The 19,618-nt window shown below is 45.6% G+C and overlaps 1 protein-coding gene across 1 annotated transcript in view; it reads left to right on the top strand.

Annotated features, from left to right (window-relative positions):
- Positions 1 to 19,618, top strand: part of NID1 (nidogen 1) — an 85,145-nt gene that overhangs the window by 20,057 nt on the left and 45,470 nt on the right. The window contains 7 exon segments of the mRNA XM_030334820.1: positions 8,206 to 8,505; positions 10,528 to 10,754; positions 13,474 to 13,856; positions 16,702 to 16,851; positions 18,967 to 19,046; positions 19,048 to 19,116; positions 19,118 to 19,220. Coding sequence (XP_030190680.1) covers positions 8,206 to 8,505; positions 10,528 to 10,754; positions 13,474 to 13,856; positions 16,702 to 16,851; positions 18,967 to 19,046; positions 19,048 to 19,116; positions 19,118 to 19,220 — 1,312 coding nt within the window.

The raw sequence follows: 19,618 nt of genomic DNA, 5'->3' as shown, positions 1-19,618 counted from the left end.
TCTGTGACCTACAACGTTTTAAGAGATAACTGGAAATGGGACTGATAATATTACACCAGGACACACCAGATTTTTAGCAATTTCACACAATTTCTAGAGCACGTATATTAGTAACATGCATTTGTGCAATATAACCTAATAAAGTTTAGCATCTTGGCCCCTGGGTGGCTCAGTTGATTGAGCTGAGTGTTCGGCTCAGGTCATGATCTCATGGTTCCTGAGTTTTGAGCCCTGCTGTGCTGACAGCTTAGAGCCTGGAGCCTGTTTTGGATTCTGTGTCTCCCCCTCTCTCTGCCCCTCCCCTGCTTGTGTGCTCACTCTCTCTCTCTCTCTCTCTCTCTCAAAAATAAACATTTAAAAAATTTTTTAAAAATAAATAAAACTCTTATTATTTCTAGTAGTCTTAATTACATATGTTAATTAGAATTCTTAAGTATTAAAATCCTTAATTCCTGGTGAACACTAAGAAGTAAGCAATTGTAGACTGACAAATTTATAAATACATTTTATAATTTCTAGAAGTATATTCTTCCTAATTGTAAATTTTCCAATGTGGCACAGAACATGTTTACTAATACACCCTAAAAATCTTGACTTCCTCTAGAAAAGAAAGCCAAAGGATGATAAATAAGTCTGTGTTCAGTAATTACTGTTTCAGTGTTTTATCTTATTTGGAAACGATCTAGATATTCAGTGAATATCCATCATTTAACTTATCCCAGTATAACTTCAAGGTTTCAAGTTACGAAAAAGATTTTGGAAACTAGTTTTATGTAGACCTATCGTAAAGCATCATTATTGTTGAAAAGTTCATTTATAAACTTTTATCTTACTTGCATGCATTTAACACACTTGTTCTGAACCATTATGTTTAGGTAAACCATGAAAATTTCGCAAGACATGAAACAGGTTAACCATTATCTGAAGTTATTTTTTCTTATTGACAAATTTCTGTAATAGAGAGATCAGTAGTTATTTGACTTTTAGTAAACCTATGTGGAATAAAAGTATTATATATTCAATGTTGATAACTCTAAATGAAACTCTAAAGACAAGCCTGTTTTAATTAAACCAACAAACTTAAACTAGCTGCTATGTACTAAATATTATCCTAGATCACTTGAAAAACCGTTGGGTTAGTTTCATATTTCTGAGAGCATACTTGATTTATAGAATGTGTTTTTGTCTTTAAGCCAATGAAAGAGAGCCCTTTACAACTTCATCGTGGCATTACTATGTGGAAGTAGAAGAAAAATCACACATTTATAATATCCATACGTAAACACATAGACAGATTCCAACAGAGATCTTCTGGCTTTTATTTTAAAATCTTTGCCGTGAGACAGGCAAAACTAACCAGTTTATAGACGAACAGTTGGATCCAAATTTTCTTTCTGGCGGATGGAAAGTTTATCTGCTCAGATGGCAGGTGGCCGAAGCTTTTTAGTAATATTTGTGGAAGAGACTTGAGATTTGTATTTGTCCTTGGCAAGTAACCTTATGGAGGCTGTGGACTAGATTTGGGCCCAGAGAGCTTTTTTAACTGTTTATATTTTTAAAAGCCTCCTCCTCCCCTCTTTTTCCCTTCTGTCTCAGGTGACTGTGAGCCTTGTTTTACTTACCTCCTTGGGGTGTTTACATTTCAAAGAAACGTGGTAACATTTACATCTTCAAGGGACCTTGGGAGAAAGCTAGTTTTCTTCTAGGGGTTTTAGGGTCTATTTGTCTATTATCAGAAGGCTAGGGTAATTACTACTTAAATTGTTCCTTCATTTTCTGAAAAGCAGGAAGGTTCTGATTCCAAAGTTCTGATCTTTTACAACATCTGTAGCCATTCTGAGATGAATAGGGGGGCTTTGGGAGATGGTCGAGATAGGTAGACTTTGAATTGTTTCTAGAGCTGCATTTCTGGTTTTGCAAAGATTTGTAAGATAGGGACAGTTGCTCTTAATTCTGAAAACTGGCTTATAGTCTTAAAGGTATCCAGGGGCCAAACCGCCCATCTAACTACACTGGCTTCAATTTGCTTCTTTTTATAAGGGAGAAGACCTTCAACCAAGATGGAAATCACAAGATTCTTGTGTTCTAGATTTAGAGCTGTTGGTCTTTGGAATATTTTAGTAAATCCTTCCAGGAAAGACTTGAGAATGTGTTTCTTTCCCTCTGGGTTACATGGTTTCATTTTAGTTCAGGTGAGAAGGCCTAAAAAGTGTTCCTCTCATCTCTGAAGACCGGCTTCCAGGCTGGCCCACTTCTGACCATAGAGCTACTTAACAAGATCCTTTCAAATATCTTGTCAGGTTTCAACAGGCACAAACGGTAAATATTCCTGGCAGTATTGAACAATCCCTTGAATACAAGAGGCATCCCCAAAGAGGGTGCGGAGGATACTGCCTGCCCAGGATAACCACCAGCCGCCCCCAAACATAACGGAAAGAATGAAAGACTTAGTTCTCCTGAGAGCTGGCAATGGTTGATAGGACCCTAGCCGCAAATGGAGTGCAACGCACATCTCTGGCCAAATTTGGGGGGCCCCCAACCTGACACAAAGCAAGATAAATAAGAAGGCAGTAGCTGTCCCCAGGAGAGAAAGGATCAACAACCAACGGGTACCCAAAAGTAAATTCTCGAGAGTCACAATTCAAAGACCTCATTGTCACAAATGTCTTTTTGCCTGCCAATCTGAATTTGGAAAGGAAGGGACAGCATGAAATTTTACCTTCCTCTCTCAACCAGGCGCTACGGATAGAGATCTGGGACAGCTGACTTTGGCGAGAATTCTTACCGTTTGCTGGCTTTTGCTAGTTTTCCCAGGATCCCATCTGTAGGCTCTGGAGGGAGTGGGGTGTCCCAGCAGGTCATATCCTGGTCACCAGAAACCATAGAGCAGGAAAAATAATTTTCCCTCTACCTTTTATGGTGAGTGCTTGGCTGAGACCCCTTTTTCTGTAGGATACCTCATAAATGGATAAGCTTATCTAGGTTAAAAGTTCTCCACTGTGGGCCACTGTATTTCAAGATTATCTTTGGTAAGGTCAACCTGTTTGTTCCTCCTTAAAACAAAATTTTATTCCCCCGAGGCCTCATGCTGGACCCAGGCCAGCTTAGATTGGACCCAGATCTGGCAGATATGTTTCTTAGGACTTCTTAAATCTACAGATTCCCCTCACAGCCTTTTTTCTTGAAATGTATTTATTAAAGAAACTGGGTATTTGCCCTTCACCGTGTCCCATACTCTGGATTTTGCTGATCATGTCCCTACAGTATCATTGAACATGTTCTTCTGGGCCCTGTATTTCCTGTAAACTGGTGGTTAGATCTGGAGACTTGTTATCAGTTTATATTTATGCAGACTCTTCTTTTTTTAAACCTCACCCCTTCTTGTTTTTTTTTTTAAGCTTATTTATTTATTTTGAGGTGGGGGAAGGGCAGAGAGAGAGGGAGGGAGAGAGAATCCCAAGCAGGCTCCACACTGCCAGTGCAGAGCCTGACATAGGGCTCAAACCCACGAACCGTGAGAGCATGACCTGAGCCAAAATCAAATGCTAGACGCTTAGCCTACTGAACCACCCAAGGCATCCCAACAGACTCTGTTTTCTTTTTTTATTTTTCTTTTTTTCTTTTTAAAAGTGAAAATTTTTAAAAATGTTTATTTTTGAGACAGAGACAGAGCATGAGTGGGGGAGGGGCAGAGAGAGAGGGAGACACAGAATCCGAAGCAGGCTCCAGGCTCCGAGCGGTCAGCCCAGAGCCCGAGGCGGGGCTCAAATCCGTAGACTGTGAGATCATGACCTGAGCCGAAGTCGGACACTTAACCGACCAAGCCACCCAGGTGCCCCCAGACTCCTTGTTTTAATCATTGGTGTGACGGACCAATGACCAGTGGGAAGGACCTCCGTTAACACATCATGCCGTGATCCTTCATGCGCTCATAGATGGAACTCACACACCTTCGGGCACTATTTCTAGAACAACCTTGGTATTCAGGCCTTATTCTGTATGAATTTCCTCACCCTATTTTCTAGAGGAAGTCAGGAAGGGACGGGGCTAACACATACCAGGCATTGTCGAAGCTTTGCAGCTACAGTAGTGACCAAAGTGGACACTGTCCCGGCTTTCGAGGGGACACACTGCCTCGCGGGGAAAGCAGCCAGAGCTAGCACATGAGTCAATAAGGTCATTACACAGTGTGTTCTGCACTTGGAAGGACACAAACAGGAAGCGGGGACAGAAATGGGGGGCCAGGGAGTGAGGGAAGAGAGGAAAGAAGAGGAGGAGACTATGCTGGCTACCTCTCTTAGAGGCTGTACCTCCCTGAGCTCTGGAGGACGGGAGTGAGCCAGTTATGTGACTGTATGGGGCTGGGGAGACAGTGCTGCTGGTGGCAGGGTTGGACAGCATGCCAGGGACCTTGGAGGTGGGACACATGGGACACGGGCTGGGAAAGGGAAAAGAATCACGGCCGACTCTCCAGTTTCCTGGCTTAAGCAATGGGGCGAATGGCATGGATCTCTCAGTAGTTCCCACTTTGTTCCCTTTGGAGGTTGTAGGGCCTACGTCCGTCCTCCTGGCCTCTTAAGAACCTTCTAGGCGGGGCGCCTGGGTGGCTCAGTCGGTTGGGCGGCCGACTTTGGCTCAGGTCATGATCTCGCGGTCCGTGAGTTCGAGCCCCGCGTCGGGCTCTGTGCTGACAGCTCAGAGCCTGGAGCCTGTTTCAGATTCTGTGTCTCCCTCTCTCTGACCCTCCCCTGTTCATGGTCTGTCTCTCTCTGTCTCAAAAACAAATAAATGTTAAAAAAAATTAAAAAATAGAAAAAAAAGAACCTTCTAGGCCCTTCCCTTTGTGTTCCCTGTGCTTCTGTTGCTTGCTCGACTTTAAGAAGGAGAAAAGGAACCAGACAATGGGAGCATCACACCCTTGAGAGGTTTGTACAGTGAGACTGGCATCCAAATGTAAGAGAATATTATTGTTCAAGTCAGCCATTAATTGGTATGTCTCAAACAAACAAAGAAACACTTACTGGGGAGTTTTTTCTTTTTAAAGCATATTTCTGTTAAGTTTATTTATTTATAGTGAGAGAGAGAGAGAGGGAGAGAGAGAAGGAGAGAGAGAGAATCCCAAGCAGGCAGCACACTGTCAGCATAGAGCTGCCTGCGGGGCTCGAACTCACAAACCGTGAGATCATGACCTGAGTGGAAAGGACAAGTCGGATGCTTCACTGACTGAGCCACCCAGGCGCCCCCAGGAAGAAGTGTAAAGCTAAGAGTCAGACGATACTTCTGGATGTTCTGTCTATGACATTTATACTCTGTTGTCGTCTTTCTTCGTTATCACCAGCAATTGAGCCACATGTACCATTAAAAAATGGCTGAAAAGTAATTGTGCAGGACAGATCCTAATGAGGGTTATGTGGTCTGTGTCCAAAGCATTTGCAGTGTTCTTGATACTTGTCTAAACACTCGATTCCCAAAGCAGTCCTTGTGATAATAGAAACAGCTCCGTGCCCAGATTCTAAATAAGAAAAGACACCGGGAGTGTTTTCAAAATTGTGGGACTGACTTCAATGCCACCGGAAAACAGCTTTTTAAAACTAAGTTGTGTGCATGTGGCCTCCGTGTGATCGCTTCCCACTAGCGGCTGGTAACTGCCAGCTTCTGGAGGCTTTGGGAGAGTGAGCTGTTTCCCACGCCCCCACACACAAGTCCCGCTGGGATGTCCGTGCGGGGAGATGTGTGGATGGGCTGGCGGGACGAGAGGGTGAGAAATGAGCTGGCAACGCTCCTTCCCTGACTCCCTTCTCCGCAGCCTGCCAGCAGCACGCTCTGGAAAATCATCACTGTGCCAGATGGTGCTGGAAATTGTGTCCTCTAAACAGTTAACAGCCCGTGAAGACGGGTGTAAAGGGAGGGCTTTGCAAAGTCCACGCGGAACTCCCAGAACTCTTGTGGCTTTCTCTTCCCGGAGCCCAGATCTGCTCCACCCCTTTGAACCTTTTCACCCAGTTCTCCCGCCTGTTGCAGGGTTTGCTTTTTAGTTCTCTTAAGTGTGTACCCCGCCCCCTTCTCTAGTAGTGAGGTCTGTAGCGAGTGGAGGAGAAGGCTGGAGGAGGGAAGGGGTGGGGGGAAATAAGTGACTTGGAAAACCCAACCTCCCTCCCGCCGAAAGCCGAAATCGACTCCTTAACAATAAAGAGTGCCTTGTTTGCATTCATGTTCTTGTGATCCACAGACTCTTAAAGAGCACACTAAGGTGCCATTTGCAAAATCTCTCCCATTTGATTAGGGCAGTTTTTTAACAGTTGACTTATTTTTGAGAGAGAGAGAGAGAGAGCATGCACACACACACACACACACACACACACACGCATAAGCGGGGGAGGGGCAGAGAGAGGGATGCAGAGAATCCCAAGCAGGCTCTCCACTGTCAGCACAGAGCCCGATGCAGAACTCAGACTACGAACTGCCAGATCATGACCTGAGCCAAAATCAAGGGTTGGACCCTTAACCGACTGAGCCACCCAGGCGCCCCTAGGGCATTCTTATTCACAAATTCTTGGAGTAAAAAGAGCAACCAGAGCGGTGTTCTGTGTCATCATAGGATTGTGCACTAACAAGAAAGAGCAAAGGGGTCAAAGCCTCATTCTTAGCATGGCTTTGCAGGAGACCCAAGCACTCCCACCACCAAGTGCCTTCCATCAAGGGGCTCTTTGTCCCCCTCCCTTTTTTCCCCGAGGAGTGTGGGGGTTAGCTGGATGAGAACACTGAGCTCTTTTTGTAGGGCGTTAAAACTGATTTCAAGGAGGCTGTACACAGTGATTAAAGAGGGCCAACTTTGGAGTCTGGCTCCCTGGGTTCGAATCCCAGTGCTGACACTGGGTACCTTTGGACAAATTGATTTAACTTACCTCATTTTCTCCACCAGAAAAACATGGAAAATAACAGTATCTAGTCTTATGGGGTTCTTCTAAGGATTAAATGTTAATAAGATGTCTGGAACATGGGGGCACCTGGGTGGCTCAGTTGGTTAAGCATCTGCCTGTTGTTTTCAGCCAGGTCATGATCACATGGTCACATCTCGTGAGATCGAGCCCTGCGTCGGGCTCTGCACTGACAGTGAGGAGACTGCTTGGGATTCTCTGTCTCCCTCGCTTTCGGCCCCTGCCCTGCGCATGCTTCTCTGTCTCTCTCTTAATAAATAAATTTAAAAAAAAAAAAAAAAGATGCCTGGAACATGATAAACACTCAAAGTGTTAGCTATTATTTTGACAGATTAAACCAGACATAATGATTAATGTTACCATAATGTCCCATTTAAATGTAATTTTTTTTTTAAGTTTATTTATTTACTTGGAGAGAAAGCCAGCACAAGCAGGGGAGGAGCAGAGAGAAGGAGAGACAGAATCCCAAGCAAGTTCTGTGCCATCAGCACACAGCCCGATGCGGGGCTCGAACTCACCAACTGTGAGATCATGACCTGAGCCGAAACCACGGTCAGACGCTCAACCGACTGTGCCACCCAGGCGCCCCGACGTGTGCTTCTTCTTCTTTTTTTTTTTTAAGAGATACGCTTCCAATTTATTTTATTTATTTATTATTACCTTTTTTAAAGTAAGCTCGACACCCAAAATGGGGCTTGAATGCACGACCCTGAGATCAAGAGTCCCATGTTCTACTGACTGAGCCAGCCAGGTGCCCCCAAATTGACTCGTTACTTATTGTATCGTCATCTGTTTGTGTCAATCCTTCCCCATATCCTTCTGGATCATGGGATCCTTGAAGGCAGAGCCTGGGTACTACCCACAGCACCTGACACAATCCTGGTATGTAACGACTGCTCAGTTTGTTGGGGAACGTGATGAAGGCTTTCACAATGGCTTATGTGTGAGGGGTGCTTTGCGAGAGGCAAAGCACGCGTGCATGGAGAGCCCAAGATTTGAAGTTCAAGACACGTGTCCGAGGTTGGGTGACTGGTCTAGGCCAGAGTCAGGTCCTGTGATTCTCGCCCCTGGAACCTTCCACTGGGTCATCCTGCTGAGGAGGGCAGTCCCGAGTCTTACAGTTCGGGACCCTGCCCTTCTCCAGTTCCGTTGTATTTGACGGACGGGGGGTGCCTGTAGCAGTGTTCCGTGAGTGGCAGTTCAGAGTCCCTGAGGAAGACGGTTTTTTTTCCCTGCATGCCTCGTAACTATGCTTGGTTTTGTACAGGTCACCACAAATGGCATTATTGCCATGAGTGAACCCCCGGCCAAAGAATCCTCCCCTGGGCTCTTCCCACCGACCTTCGGAGTAGTTGCACCTTTCCTGGCGGACTTGGACACGACAGATGGCTTTGGGAAGGTTTATTACCGGGAAGACTTATCCCCCTCTGTCACTCGGCTGGCAGCGGAGTGTGTCCAGAGAGGGTTCCCAGAAATCTCTTTCCAGCCCAGTAGCGCGGTGGTTGTCACTTGGGAATCCGTGGCCCCTTACCAAGGGCCCAGCAAGGACCCCGCCCAGGAAGGCAAGGTAAGCGCTCACCCAGGTTCAAGTGCGAATACTCCACAGGTTAGCTTTGCACACTTCAGTCTTCCTTGAAGGAAGGAAAATACTTGAGTGAGTCGAGAAGCCATCTCTAGATCTGAAGTCACTGTTTAGGACACGCCTCTGTTTCTCCTTAGAAAAATAATTTCACTCCGCCATTATTTAATGTTTACAGTATTACAGAGGAGAGAGAACCTTGAAAGGTCCCAAACCACTCCCTTTAAACACAGGAGGTTCCAGGTTGGTGGTTCCCAAAGTGTGTACCATAGAACACCCAGTCCTGCACGAGAGTCCTTGAGAAAAAAGCCCCCCCTGGGCAAATAAATTTGGAGATGCAAAACTTTCTCTCTCTCCTGGTGACTCACTCTGAAAAGTCCTATGATAAAGAAGACCGTGTAATTTTCTTTTTAAGTTTATTTGTTTATTTTGAATGAGAGAGAGCATACGAGCATGCAAGCAGGGGAGGGGCAGAGAGAGAGAGAGAGAGAGGGAGAGAGAGAGAGAATCCCAATCAGGCTCTGCACTGTCAGCACAGAGCCTAGTGTAGGGCTCATTCTCACCAACCGTGAGATTGTGACCTGAGCAGAAACCAAGAGTCAGGTGCTTGACCGACTGAGCCACCCAGGAGCCCCGAAACTGGCTTAATTTTTAAAAAAAATTTAGGAGTCCCCAAACCTTTTGGCCAGATTCTTTTTTCCCCTCCCGAATAAGACCTGTTACATCCCACAGAACACGCTTGGGGAAAGTCTGTCGTGGGCCTGTGTGACACAGTTTACTTTTTGTATCTGTGTGAGTGCCGTCCTTGGAAACTGCTTAAAACCTGCCATTTCTGAAGTGTCTGTCCCTGTCACTTGAGTGATAAATGCCCAACCCCTTGTGCAGAGCCCTTGCCTGCCTCTTGGGCCTAATCTCCCCTTACTTCTCCACACACCCTTTGCAGCACAATTTATACGAAATTGTTAGCAATTCTCTGATCATCCTGCTCCCCACCCCCCCCCTCCAATATCTTGCACTTGCTTTCCTCTCTGCTGGTGACAGCCTCTCCCCGACTCCCACGGCTGGTGTCGAACTTGTACTTGAGCTTCCCAACTTGCACAGCCTTGTCTGCTCCCTCCCTCCCAGCGTCGGGCATTTCTTTCTGTGGCTGCAATAGCACTTGGATACAACTCCCTTAAAGAATCTGCCCCCCGTTGTTTTTTAAGAGTTTATTTTTAAGTAATCTCTACACCCAACATGGGGTTCGAACTCCCAACCCCAAGATCATGAGTCACATGCTCTACTGACTCAGCCAGCCAGGCACCCCTGTCCCCTAGTTTTGCAATGTTTTCTTCACATGTCAGTCTTCCCATCTGGACCAGAAATTTTCAAGCACAGGGACCATGTATTTATAGGAAAGATAACCAGTATTTAAGGAATATCATCTCTGTGCCTGGCCCTTCATATTTCACACAGATCTCCTGTCATTTCTGCGAAGTAAATGGTTTTCTCTCCATCTGGCAGATTCAGAAATCCAGACTTAGAGAATTTAAGTAACAGGCCCAAAGTCACACAACCCATGATGAGTCAGGCAAGGATTTCGATCCACATCTGTTTTCTCCCAGAGCTCACGATTCTTCTTACTGTGTGTTGCTTGGGCTCAACAGATGTATGCTAAATGCTGTTGAGCGTGATGTTTGAATAAATTTCATAGTAATGGAAACAAATTCTATGGATAAGAATTTGCTAGCTTACATAAGATTTAGGTCTAGAGGTAACGTCTCTGTAATTTTTGGCTAACCTTCATGCAGAAAGTATTCGTTCATTAATTGGAAAATTTCATGTTGACAAAGGCTCAGAAATATTTAAGTGGAGCCATCCCGGAATACTTGGTTTTTGCTACAAAAATACTTCTAGAATAAGGTGAGGATACTGCCATCTCTGGATGTTCTCTGGGTAGCCTGGGAAATAGAACAATTTAAGATCCATCGATATTTTCCTGAGTAACTCAACCTCAACTCGTCTTCACAGAGAAACACATTCCAGGCTGTTCTGGCCTCCTCCGATTCCAGCTCCTACGCCATTTTCCTTTATCCTGAAGACGGTCTGCAGTTCGACACGACATTTTCAAAGAAGGATGAGACCCAAGTTCCCGCTGTGGTTGCATTCAGTCAAGGCGTACAAGGATTTATATGGAAGAGCGACGGAGCTTATAACATATTTGCCAACGACAGAGAATCAATTGGAAATTTGGCCAAGTACGCTTTCTTTGTTCTTCAGTCGATTATCCCCTTCATGATCATTTCATTATTAAGATGATCATTTTGTTATTTTACTAAGGATGATATATGATATAATGGGCACTATGGAACATTACCTAAAAGTGTTCCTACAGATATAAATTTTGTATGTAGTTTTTTATATTATGTAGTGTTTTTTTTCCTGATGAACTAAAAGTAATACACTCTTAGGATGAGCAGGCTTCCTATTTTTTAGATCTCATGCTCATTTGAAACTGTTTCTACTATCTCTTCTGCAAGTATAAAGTTAGAAATAAAAGCTATTCAAACCCTATCTCCTGCTATGAACCCAGGGCTGAGAAAAACCTTCTCCCGCCACACGGACTAGAGGAGAAATTCTCACAACAGAAATAGTGCTCTCTTGGGCTATTTCGTAGAATTTGGCGGAAGCAGGGAAAGCTCAGACTACTTTTTCTGAAACTAAAATCTTTCCTCTCCCAGTATACTTTAAAAAATGAAGAAAGAACACCCTCCCTCAACATCATATTGTCAAATTGACTCTAAAACTCCCCTGCCCTTGACTTAATGGCCTGCTTAGCAACTGGCTTTATATGGGTGAGGAAAGCCCTCATTTATACTTCTTGCCTATTTCCATGGTGTAAATTCTCCTTTATTGGCCGCTTTCCGGCTACCCACTTCGTGTTGCTCAACCATGGAGCTCAGAAGAGAACCATTCTCAGCACGCAGATGCAATAGATTTCAATAACTTCCAGAACATGTAGGCGATCGTAAAATAAATCAACGTGATGAGTTTCAAGTATTTGTTGCCTTTGTTTTTTTAATGTAATTTATTTAATTATAAGTTTACGTAATTTAATTGCTTACAATGGCTGTGTTTAATAACTGTCTTGCAAAATTGCTAACATTTAACAACTGGTTCTCATGAGCTGGTGCTAGCAAGGTCCTGTATACCCTTGCCTTTCCTGGAAGTCCCCGGCAGACAGATTGAATACACATCTTATTTCTGCAGGGCTTTCTGGATCCTCAACCCCCGTCCCACCCCAGCATCTTGCTCAGTGTTCCCCACCGAGGAATGTCTGTCCCCTCCTTCCGCTGCAGAAGCTGGTCATTTTGCGTAGTTTCTGATAGGAGCACTTCCAATCACAGACACATAAGAACAGTAAACGTGGTGCCGAGAGGAGAGATTAGGGTTATTCTGCTGTGTTTTTTAATTATAAAAGGCCTTTAGATTCTGAATCTCATTTGCATCTCACCGTACCTTTGGAACATAAAAAGGTGAACTGAGGCCTGTCCAAGATTCCATGGCTGATAGGCTTGGGATTTCTGATCATCCAAGTCTGTACTGTTTTCACTCATAACACTTCTGACACCAAATAGGTGGGATTCCCCCCCACCCCCATACCAAGCAATACTCTAACTCTCTGGACATCCACTTGGTGTCCTACAATTCAGTTCAGTTCTGACACTAACAGCCCAGGGTGAGCACGGACCCCACTGGTTAAGGGCTCAGTCCTGCAAGAGCGGCCCCACTGCAGATGCCAGCCACACTTTCCAGGTTGCCACTTGTACTTCTGATCAACCAGCTCTATAAATTGGGGGTTTCTGTGAACCCCCCCCCACACCCCCCCCCCCCCCGCTCAGGTTGGATAATTTGCTAGAATGGCTCAGACTCAGAGAAGCACCTTTCTTACTATCACCAGTTCATTTTATGTTCTTTTTTAACGTTTATTTATTTATTTCAAGAGAGAGAGGGAGTGAGAGTGTGGTAGGGGCAGAGAGAGGGGGAGAGAGAGAGAGAGAGAGAGAGAGAGAGAGAGAGAATCCCAAGCAGGCTCTGCACTGTCAGAGCAGAGCCCAATGCAGGGCTCGAACTCATAAACCGTTGAGATCATGATGTGAGCCGAAACTGAGTTGGACACATAACCGACTGAGGCACCCAGGCGCCCCACCAGTTTATTTTATTTTATTTTATTTTTTTTTTTTTTTTTAATTTTTTTTTTCAACGTTTATTTATTTTTGGGACAGAGAGAGACAGAACATGAACGGGGGAGGGGCAGAGAGAGAGGGAGACACAGAATCAGAAACAGGCTCTGAGCCATCAGCCCAGAGCCTGACGCGGGGCTTGAACTCACGGAGTGCGAGATCGTGACCTGGCTGAAGTCGGACGCTTAACCGACTGCGCCACCCAGGCGCCCCAACCAGTTTATTTTAAAGGATACAAGTCGGGAACAGCCCAGATAGAAGAAATGTATAGGGCAAGGTGTGGGAGGGAGAGGAGGCTTGAACCCTCCATGCTATCCCTGGGCACACCACCCACCAACGCAAAAGCTCTCCCAACCTCATCATTTAGGGTTTTTTTTTTTTACATAAGCATGATGGATAAACTCATCGGCCTTGATGATTAACCCAGTCTCCAACCCCCTCCCCTCTCTGGAAGTCAGGGCTTGGGGCTGAAAGTTCCAACCTTCCAACCTTGCCCTGGTCTTTCTACTGCCCCGCCCCCATCCTGAAGCTCCCCAGGGTTCCAACCACCACTCGTTCATTGGCAGAGAAAAGCCCATCTCATCACTCCAGAGAGTACAAGGATTTTAGGAGCACCGTGGCAGAACGAGAGGTTTCAGGCTGATGCCAGACGCCCAGGGCTCCTTCTGCTTGGTTAGTGGGGGCGGTTTGTGGTTGCTGGCCTGTTTTTAAGAAGCCCATCCTTCTCCTCTAGGAGCAGTAACTCCGGGCAGCAGGGCGTCTGGGTGTTTGAGATCGGGAGCCCGGCCACGGCCAGTGGTGTAGTGCCCTCCGACGTGAGCCTCGGACTGGACGACGGAGCAGAATATGATGATGAAGATTACGACTCGGTGACACATCTGGGCCTAGAGGACATGGGCACGACATCCTTCCCCTATGAGGCTCCGAGAAGCGGAGACCCCAGCATGCACAGCGTGCCCTGGGTCCTCTCCCCGCGCCGCCTGCCCACCGAGAGACCCCCTGGACCTCCCGGACCTCCTACGGAGAGGACCAGATCTTTCCAGCTGCCGGGGGAGAGGTTTCACCAGCAGCACCCACAGGTCATAGACGTGGATGAAGTTGAGGAAACAGGAGTGGGTAAGGCCTTTGAGGTTGCAGCTGGTATGTTCCTGGACACTTGGGCTTCCAGACAGGAGTCCTGCTGGGGGGATGTCAGTTGCATGTCTCACATGGTGGTTTGTGAGGACGTGAGCTGGGGAAGTAGAGGCAGACCCCGTTCTCAGCCGTAGAGCTTCGGTGGATGGGCCTGATGGCTGCAAAGACTCCAAGCCATCTTTTGGGATTAGGGCTGAGGTTACGGGGGACTGCTGAGCGGGTGCTCTTTCAAGTTTCCTCTTACTCGTTTCTGTCGTTTTAAAGAGAAAAGTGCTTTGGAATTATTTTGCAAGTCTGATTTTCTTATTGGTGACTTCTGGGATCAGAAATGTATTCACCCACCTGAAAAAACATTTTCGAAGTTTCTTTGGCTATTTACGCAGTTTATCTTTGACGTTTATTTCCTCTTGGTTTTGGAAGGAGAATGGTTGATTATTTTTCCTCCCTGGTCCTGTCAGCTTCAGAGTTGGTTTGTGAAGATTTAAAAATGCAACACAAACAGAGCCCTCTTTTAAAGATAGTTTTAAAATACAGTCTCTTCTAATCTCTTCTAGTCAACCACATTCTATCAGATTTTTGCTGCATTCTGAGGGAAAACCATTTGGGCTCCAGCGTGCTTTGATTTGTCTTATAAAAGATGTTCAAATTAAACTGTATTTACTCTGTTTCGCTCTTCAGGCTGACGCATAATCCATTAACATTCATATAAATGAGATGGCCCAAGCCTTTAAATGTTGTTTACTGCGACTCTTTCCTGCTTCTACTACGAAGTGTTAAGGTCCCCGGGAAAATCTACTCCGTTTCACATGATTCACTCTGTTTTATTTCTCCTTCTGATTTGTTTCATCCAGGTCCTTATACGTGTTTTGTTCTTTTCGAATATCCCAAAGCATGGACAAGATCTGGTGGGCAGGGGAAGAGTGCTTACTTTTTAGGCACAGAAATGGGGAAATTACCCCTTACTGGCATGATGAGGACATAGGCTCATGTCTCAGGGCTCCCCTATACACGCTGCGCCCTGGATTTCTTGGGGTGATGCTAACAGCTAGCATATGGCACTCTGTGCTTACAGCTGGTTCCAGACTGATTTCCCCGAGACATGTAGGGTGTGTTTACTCGTAGAACTTGTTCCAGACTGATCCCCCCAGACATGTGGGGTGTATTTACTTGTAGGTGTTTAGTCTGGAATCTTATTCTGCTTTTCCCTGTCTAGGTGTCTCTGACATAACATTTGTGAAGCTTTCATCATACCTAGCACCAACAACTTACGGTGGTTTATTACTTGGTACTGGTAAAAGCCTAGACTTGAACCCCAAATGTGTCTAGAACAGATGTTTCCTGTCCCTCCAGTCCCACTGTTTTTATTAGAAAGGTCAGTCTCCTGTAGCCAGCAGTACATTCCCAGTGTTCTTTGAAAAGTCACCCACAGATACACAGGCCATAAGGGACCCACTGGGAGCTGGGCCCACAGCTAGAGCTGAAGTAATTAGTCACGTCTTGTGTGTTCAGCTCAGGGCCCGAATGTTCCCAGCTCCAAACGCCACCCTTATACACACTGGAAATTCCCTTCGGAGGGTGTAGACTAATTAAATCCACCACTAAAGGTTAAACTTTAATCTTCCCTCGTAACAGTCACTTATAAATTGGATCATTATCCCCTCTGAAAGTCCATCCCTCTTGTGCTTTTGAAGTTCATTGCAAATTAATTTGCTCTGGATTATTAAATTTAATGAGCTAGTTCATAGTTCTAATAAAATGAACCTGGGAAGTAGGAATTTGAAATAGAAATTCTTTTTGTTTCTTGGGTCAAAGGCCTTTAGACCAAGGATGACTAAAGAATTACTTCGAATCAGCTTTTGAGTATAAGGGCTTCTGAGTTTCCCCTGGGGAGAAGAAAGAGGCAACAAAGTTTTAAAATATTTTAGGTCATTAAAATGACACATTTTATGAGATAGATCTATATGTGTAATTTTCTTTTACCACAATAAATAACAGTAAAAAAAAAAAAAATTTAGGGGCACCTGAGTGGCTCAGTCGGTTCATCATCTGACTCTTGGTTTCAGATCAGGTCATGATCTCGAGTGTTGTGAGTTCAAGCCCCACATCAGGCTCCTAACTGACAGTGCAGGACTTGCTTGGGATTCTCTCCCCCTCTCTCTCTCTCTCTCTCTCTCTCTCTCTGCCCCTCCCCCACTCACCCTCTGTCTCTCTCGAAAATGAATAAATAAACTTAAAAAAATTTACGGTCTCAGGGGCACCTGAGTGGCTCAGTTGGTTAAGCGTTGGACTTCAGCTCAGGTCATGATCTCACAGCTCATGGGTTCGAGCCCCGCATTGGGCTCCGTGCTGACAGCTCAGAGCCTGGAGCCTGCTTCGGATTCTGTCTCAGTTTCTCTCTGCCTCTCCCCACTCACGCTCTTGTCTCTCCCTCAAATATAAATAAAAATTAAAAAAAACAAAAAACTACGATCTGCCCCAAAATGTCAAGCCCATGTGGCTACATTACCTGGATCCCATATTAAGATTGTATTTGGTGGTAGTAGCCTAATATCGATACAGTGATAATAATGATTGCATGACCCAGTACGTAGGATTATAGCATTTTATAATAATTCACCCTTGCGATGTCTCAAACCCCGTTTAGACCCATTTGCCTTGGTGGTTTGCGTAGTGCAGCCACCATACTATGTAAGAAGCTACAAGTGTGAGCACTGTCCTGGAATCCCCCCAGCAGACGGGAAGGGCTTGGGGGCACACAGTGTCATTAACCCAGTCTGGTCCACCGCCATGCACACGCTAACCGGTGTGCCGTGTTTTCCCTAAACAGTATTCAGCTACAACACGGATTCCCGCCAGACGTGTGCCAACAACAGACACCAGTGCTCTGTGCACGCGGAATGCAGGGACTTCGCCACGGGCTTCTGCTGCAGCTGCGTTGCTGGCTACACTGGGAACGGCCGACAGTGTGTCGCAGAAGGTACCCGGCTTTTGTGTGTTCCATTTGTGCGGGAGGGAGGAGGGAGTGGAGTTTCTGTTTTGGTGCTTGTTTTGAAAGGTTGGCTTTTACCCAGATCTCTAAAGGTGAGTAGTCTTTCTAGTAGGGCAATCATATTTAAGATCTCGTTCCCATTCTTTGTCATCCTCTCCTAAAGGGTATTTCTCGGGGAATGCCCGTTTTTCTAGCACGGTGAGGTCTCTTTCTTTCCTGCGCTGGTTTTTCCTCCGTCTTTGAAATGAGCCCATCTTCACAACGGCCCCTAGTGTTGGACAAAGGCTGAAGTTTTGAAATAACGCGGCCTGGACCTGGCATCGTTAATGCCTCTCGTTTCCCTCACTTTCTTTCCAACCTCCCGTGTGGCGCTGCTCGAAGACCTGACTGGCCTAATGGTTGTTAAGCCCCAGCTGGGCCAACTTGGGTGGCTGTAGACCAGAGTTTGTAGTGGGGAAAAGTCTAGTCCAGTCACCCTTCCCCTTGGGTTGTCCTTCCCCCACGCCTCTAAAATCGCAGCGCGATGATGGCAGAGCATAAGGGGCACGCCAATTAACTCCGGGCTCCAGACCCATGGGGGGTGCTGACTCCAAAATGGATTCAGCTGTGGGCGGACATCAGCTCTGAGCTCTGCACCCAAGAGGACCAGCCAGTCTTGATGTTCTCAGGTGAGAAGAATCTTCTCAGTGAAGGTCTGGGGGGGGGGGGTCAGACAGTGAGGCCTCCAGGAGGTTAGGGCCATAAAATTAAAACCAGCAAAAACCCTACCGTACTGAACATTTGTCCCCTTCAGACACCAACTCACCTCACTTGTCACCGGCCATTTTCCTTGTGTTTCACTGGGAACCTCAACTGCTTTGCAAATTTGATTAAATAAAACTCAGTTGCAGAAATGGTTTCTGTTTTTCACATCCCCAGCCATAGCTGTGGTAAAATCAGTTAATTTGCTAAAAAAATTTTTTTCTTCTGGGTCACAATGAGATAAAGTGAGTTTTGTTAAATACTATCTGAAGCAATGAAAGAAAATTATGTGTACTTTTCATGTTAATTTAGGGGGATGTTTTGAACTTCTGTAAATGTAAATCCCACCCCACCCCCCAGGTATGGTGTGCCTTTGCTTCTTTGTTTTAGGCTTGGCTTTTATACTTCTCTCACCCTGAGACAAGCTTCTAGAATCGACACTGAAAACTTTTTCTTAAAGAGCAGCCTCCTTAGCTCTTTCTGTGCCAAATATCAGAGCTGGAAATGCTGAGCAGTTTGTGCTTGTTTTGCAAGCTCAGATATAACAAACTGTTCAGCTACATATTTTGATATTCTATACACGCCCCATAATAGTTCTGTGGTTTAAATATTTGTTGGATTCTTGCTACTTTGGAAACATTTTTCTGGCTCAAGGTTTGGTGGAAAAAATTTGTTTGGTTTCCTTAACTTGGCTTTCCTGCCTGTTTCTGTAATTGTTTAGGGGATGCATTTTTTTCATATTAGTCGTCCCAACTTAATAGCATTCCCCAGTGCAGTGACACAATTTGTGTGCGTAGTTATTGTGTGTGTATGCTTTGGCTTGTCAGTGACCTTTGGGCATCCCGAACATAGCGAAAGGTCTCCTGAACATGGGCGATGACGGTCAGGTACAAGCCGCTCTGTCTAGTGTGACTCATTAAGAACTTAAATATGTGCAGAAAACTCTGCAGAGACCAAGTGAAGGAGCTGGGTAGGAAAGTCCTGTCCCTATACTCTAGGAAGAGAAACAAGATATGTGCTGTCAATAACTGATAGAATTTAATTCTTTCTTTTTAAATGTTTATTTATTTTGAGATTGGAAGAGAGAGAGAAAGCAAGCCGAGGGACAGAGAGAGAGAGAGAGAGAGATGGAGGGAGAGAATCCCAAGCAGGACCCGTGCTGTCAGCACAGAGCCTGACACGGGGCTCGAACTCACAAACTGTGAGATCATGACCTGAGCCGAATCAAGAGTCAGACGCTCAAACCGACTGAGCCACCCAGGCGCCCCAAGATGTTGGAATATCTAACTTGCTTTATAGGTACAGGTCCTATCAGGCATGTTACTCTTTGTTAAAAGGCTGGCTTCTTTGTTTCTTGCTCAGGTTCCCCGCAGCGAGTTAACGGCAAGGTGAAAGGAAGGATTTTGGTGGGGAACAGCCCGGTGCCCATTGTCTTCGAGAACAACCGACCTCCACTCTTACGTGGTGATGAACCACGGGCGCTCGTACACAGCCATCAGCACCATTCCCGAGGACCGTCGGCTATTCTCTGCTTCCTCTGGCCCCTGTTGGAGGCATCATTGGATGGATGTTTGCGGTGGAACCAGATGGATTCAAGAATGGGTTCAGCATCACAGGTAATTTATCTCAGACGTTGAAATTAATGGACCACACGATGGTGCCTGGGGCCCTGGGCGGGGGGGGGCTGGGGGGTGAATGCAAAGGGAACTTCCTGTCTGCAAAACTTACTGATGAACATTTTGTGGCTCCAGAAATAAGATTTTGAGGCAAATCATCAATTTTTTCATTACTATGTACTAACTAAAGCTATCTAGAATTGCATTGTGATCAGGGAGTGATTTCATGTGGGGCGGGATTTAGAAGTCTCCAGCAGAGCAAATGATGTCATTTTATACATGCTCACACCCCAAAGTGTGGGGCTCACAGTTTCCCTCATTCTGGTTATCAAGCCTGCCTCCAGATTCCCAACCAATCTGAACTGATAGTTGACGTTTCTTCAGTATCTGCTTGGAGA

The sequence above is a fragment of the Lynx canadensis genome, chromosome D2 (assembly GCF_007474595.2).
Source record: "Lynx canadensis isolate LIC74 chromosome D2, mLynCan4.pri.v2, whole genome shotgun sequence".
Taxonomy (NCBI): Eukaryota; Metazoa; Chordata; class Mammalia; order Carnivora; family Felidae; genus Lynx; species Lynx canadensis.
This window is presented reverse-complemented; position numbering and strand designations above follow the sequence as displayed.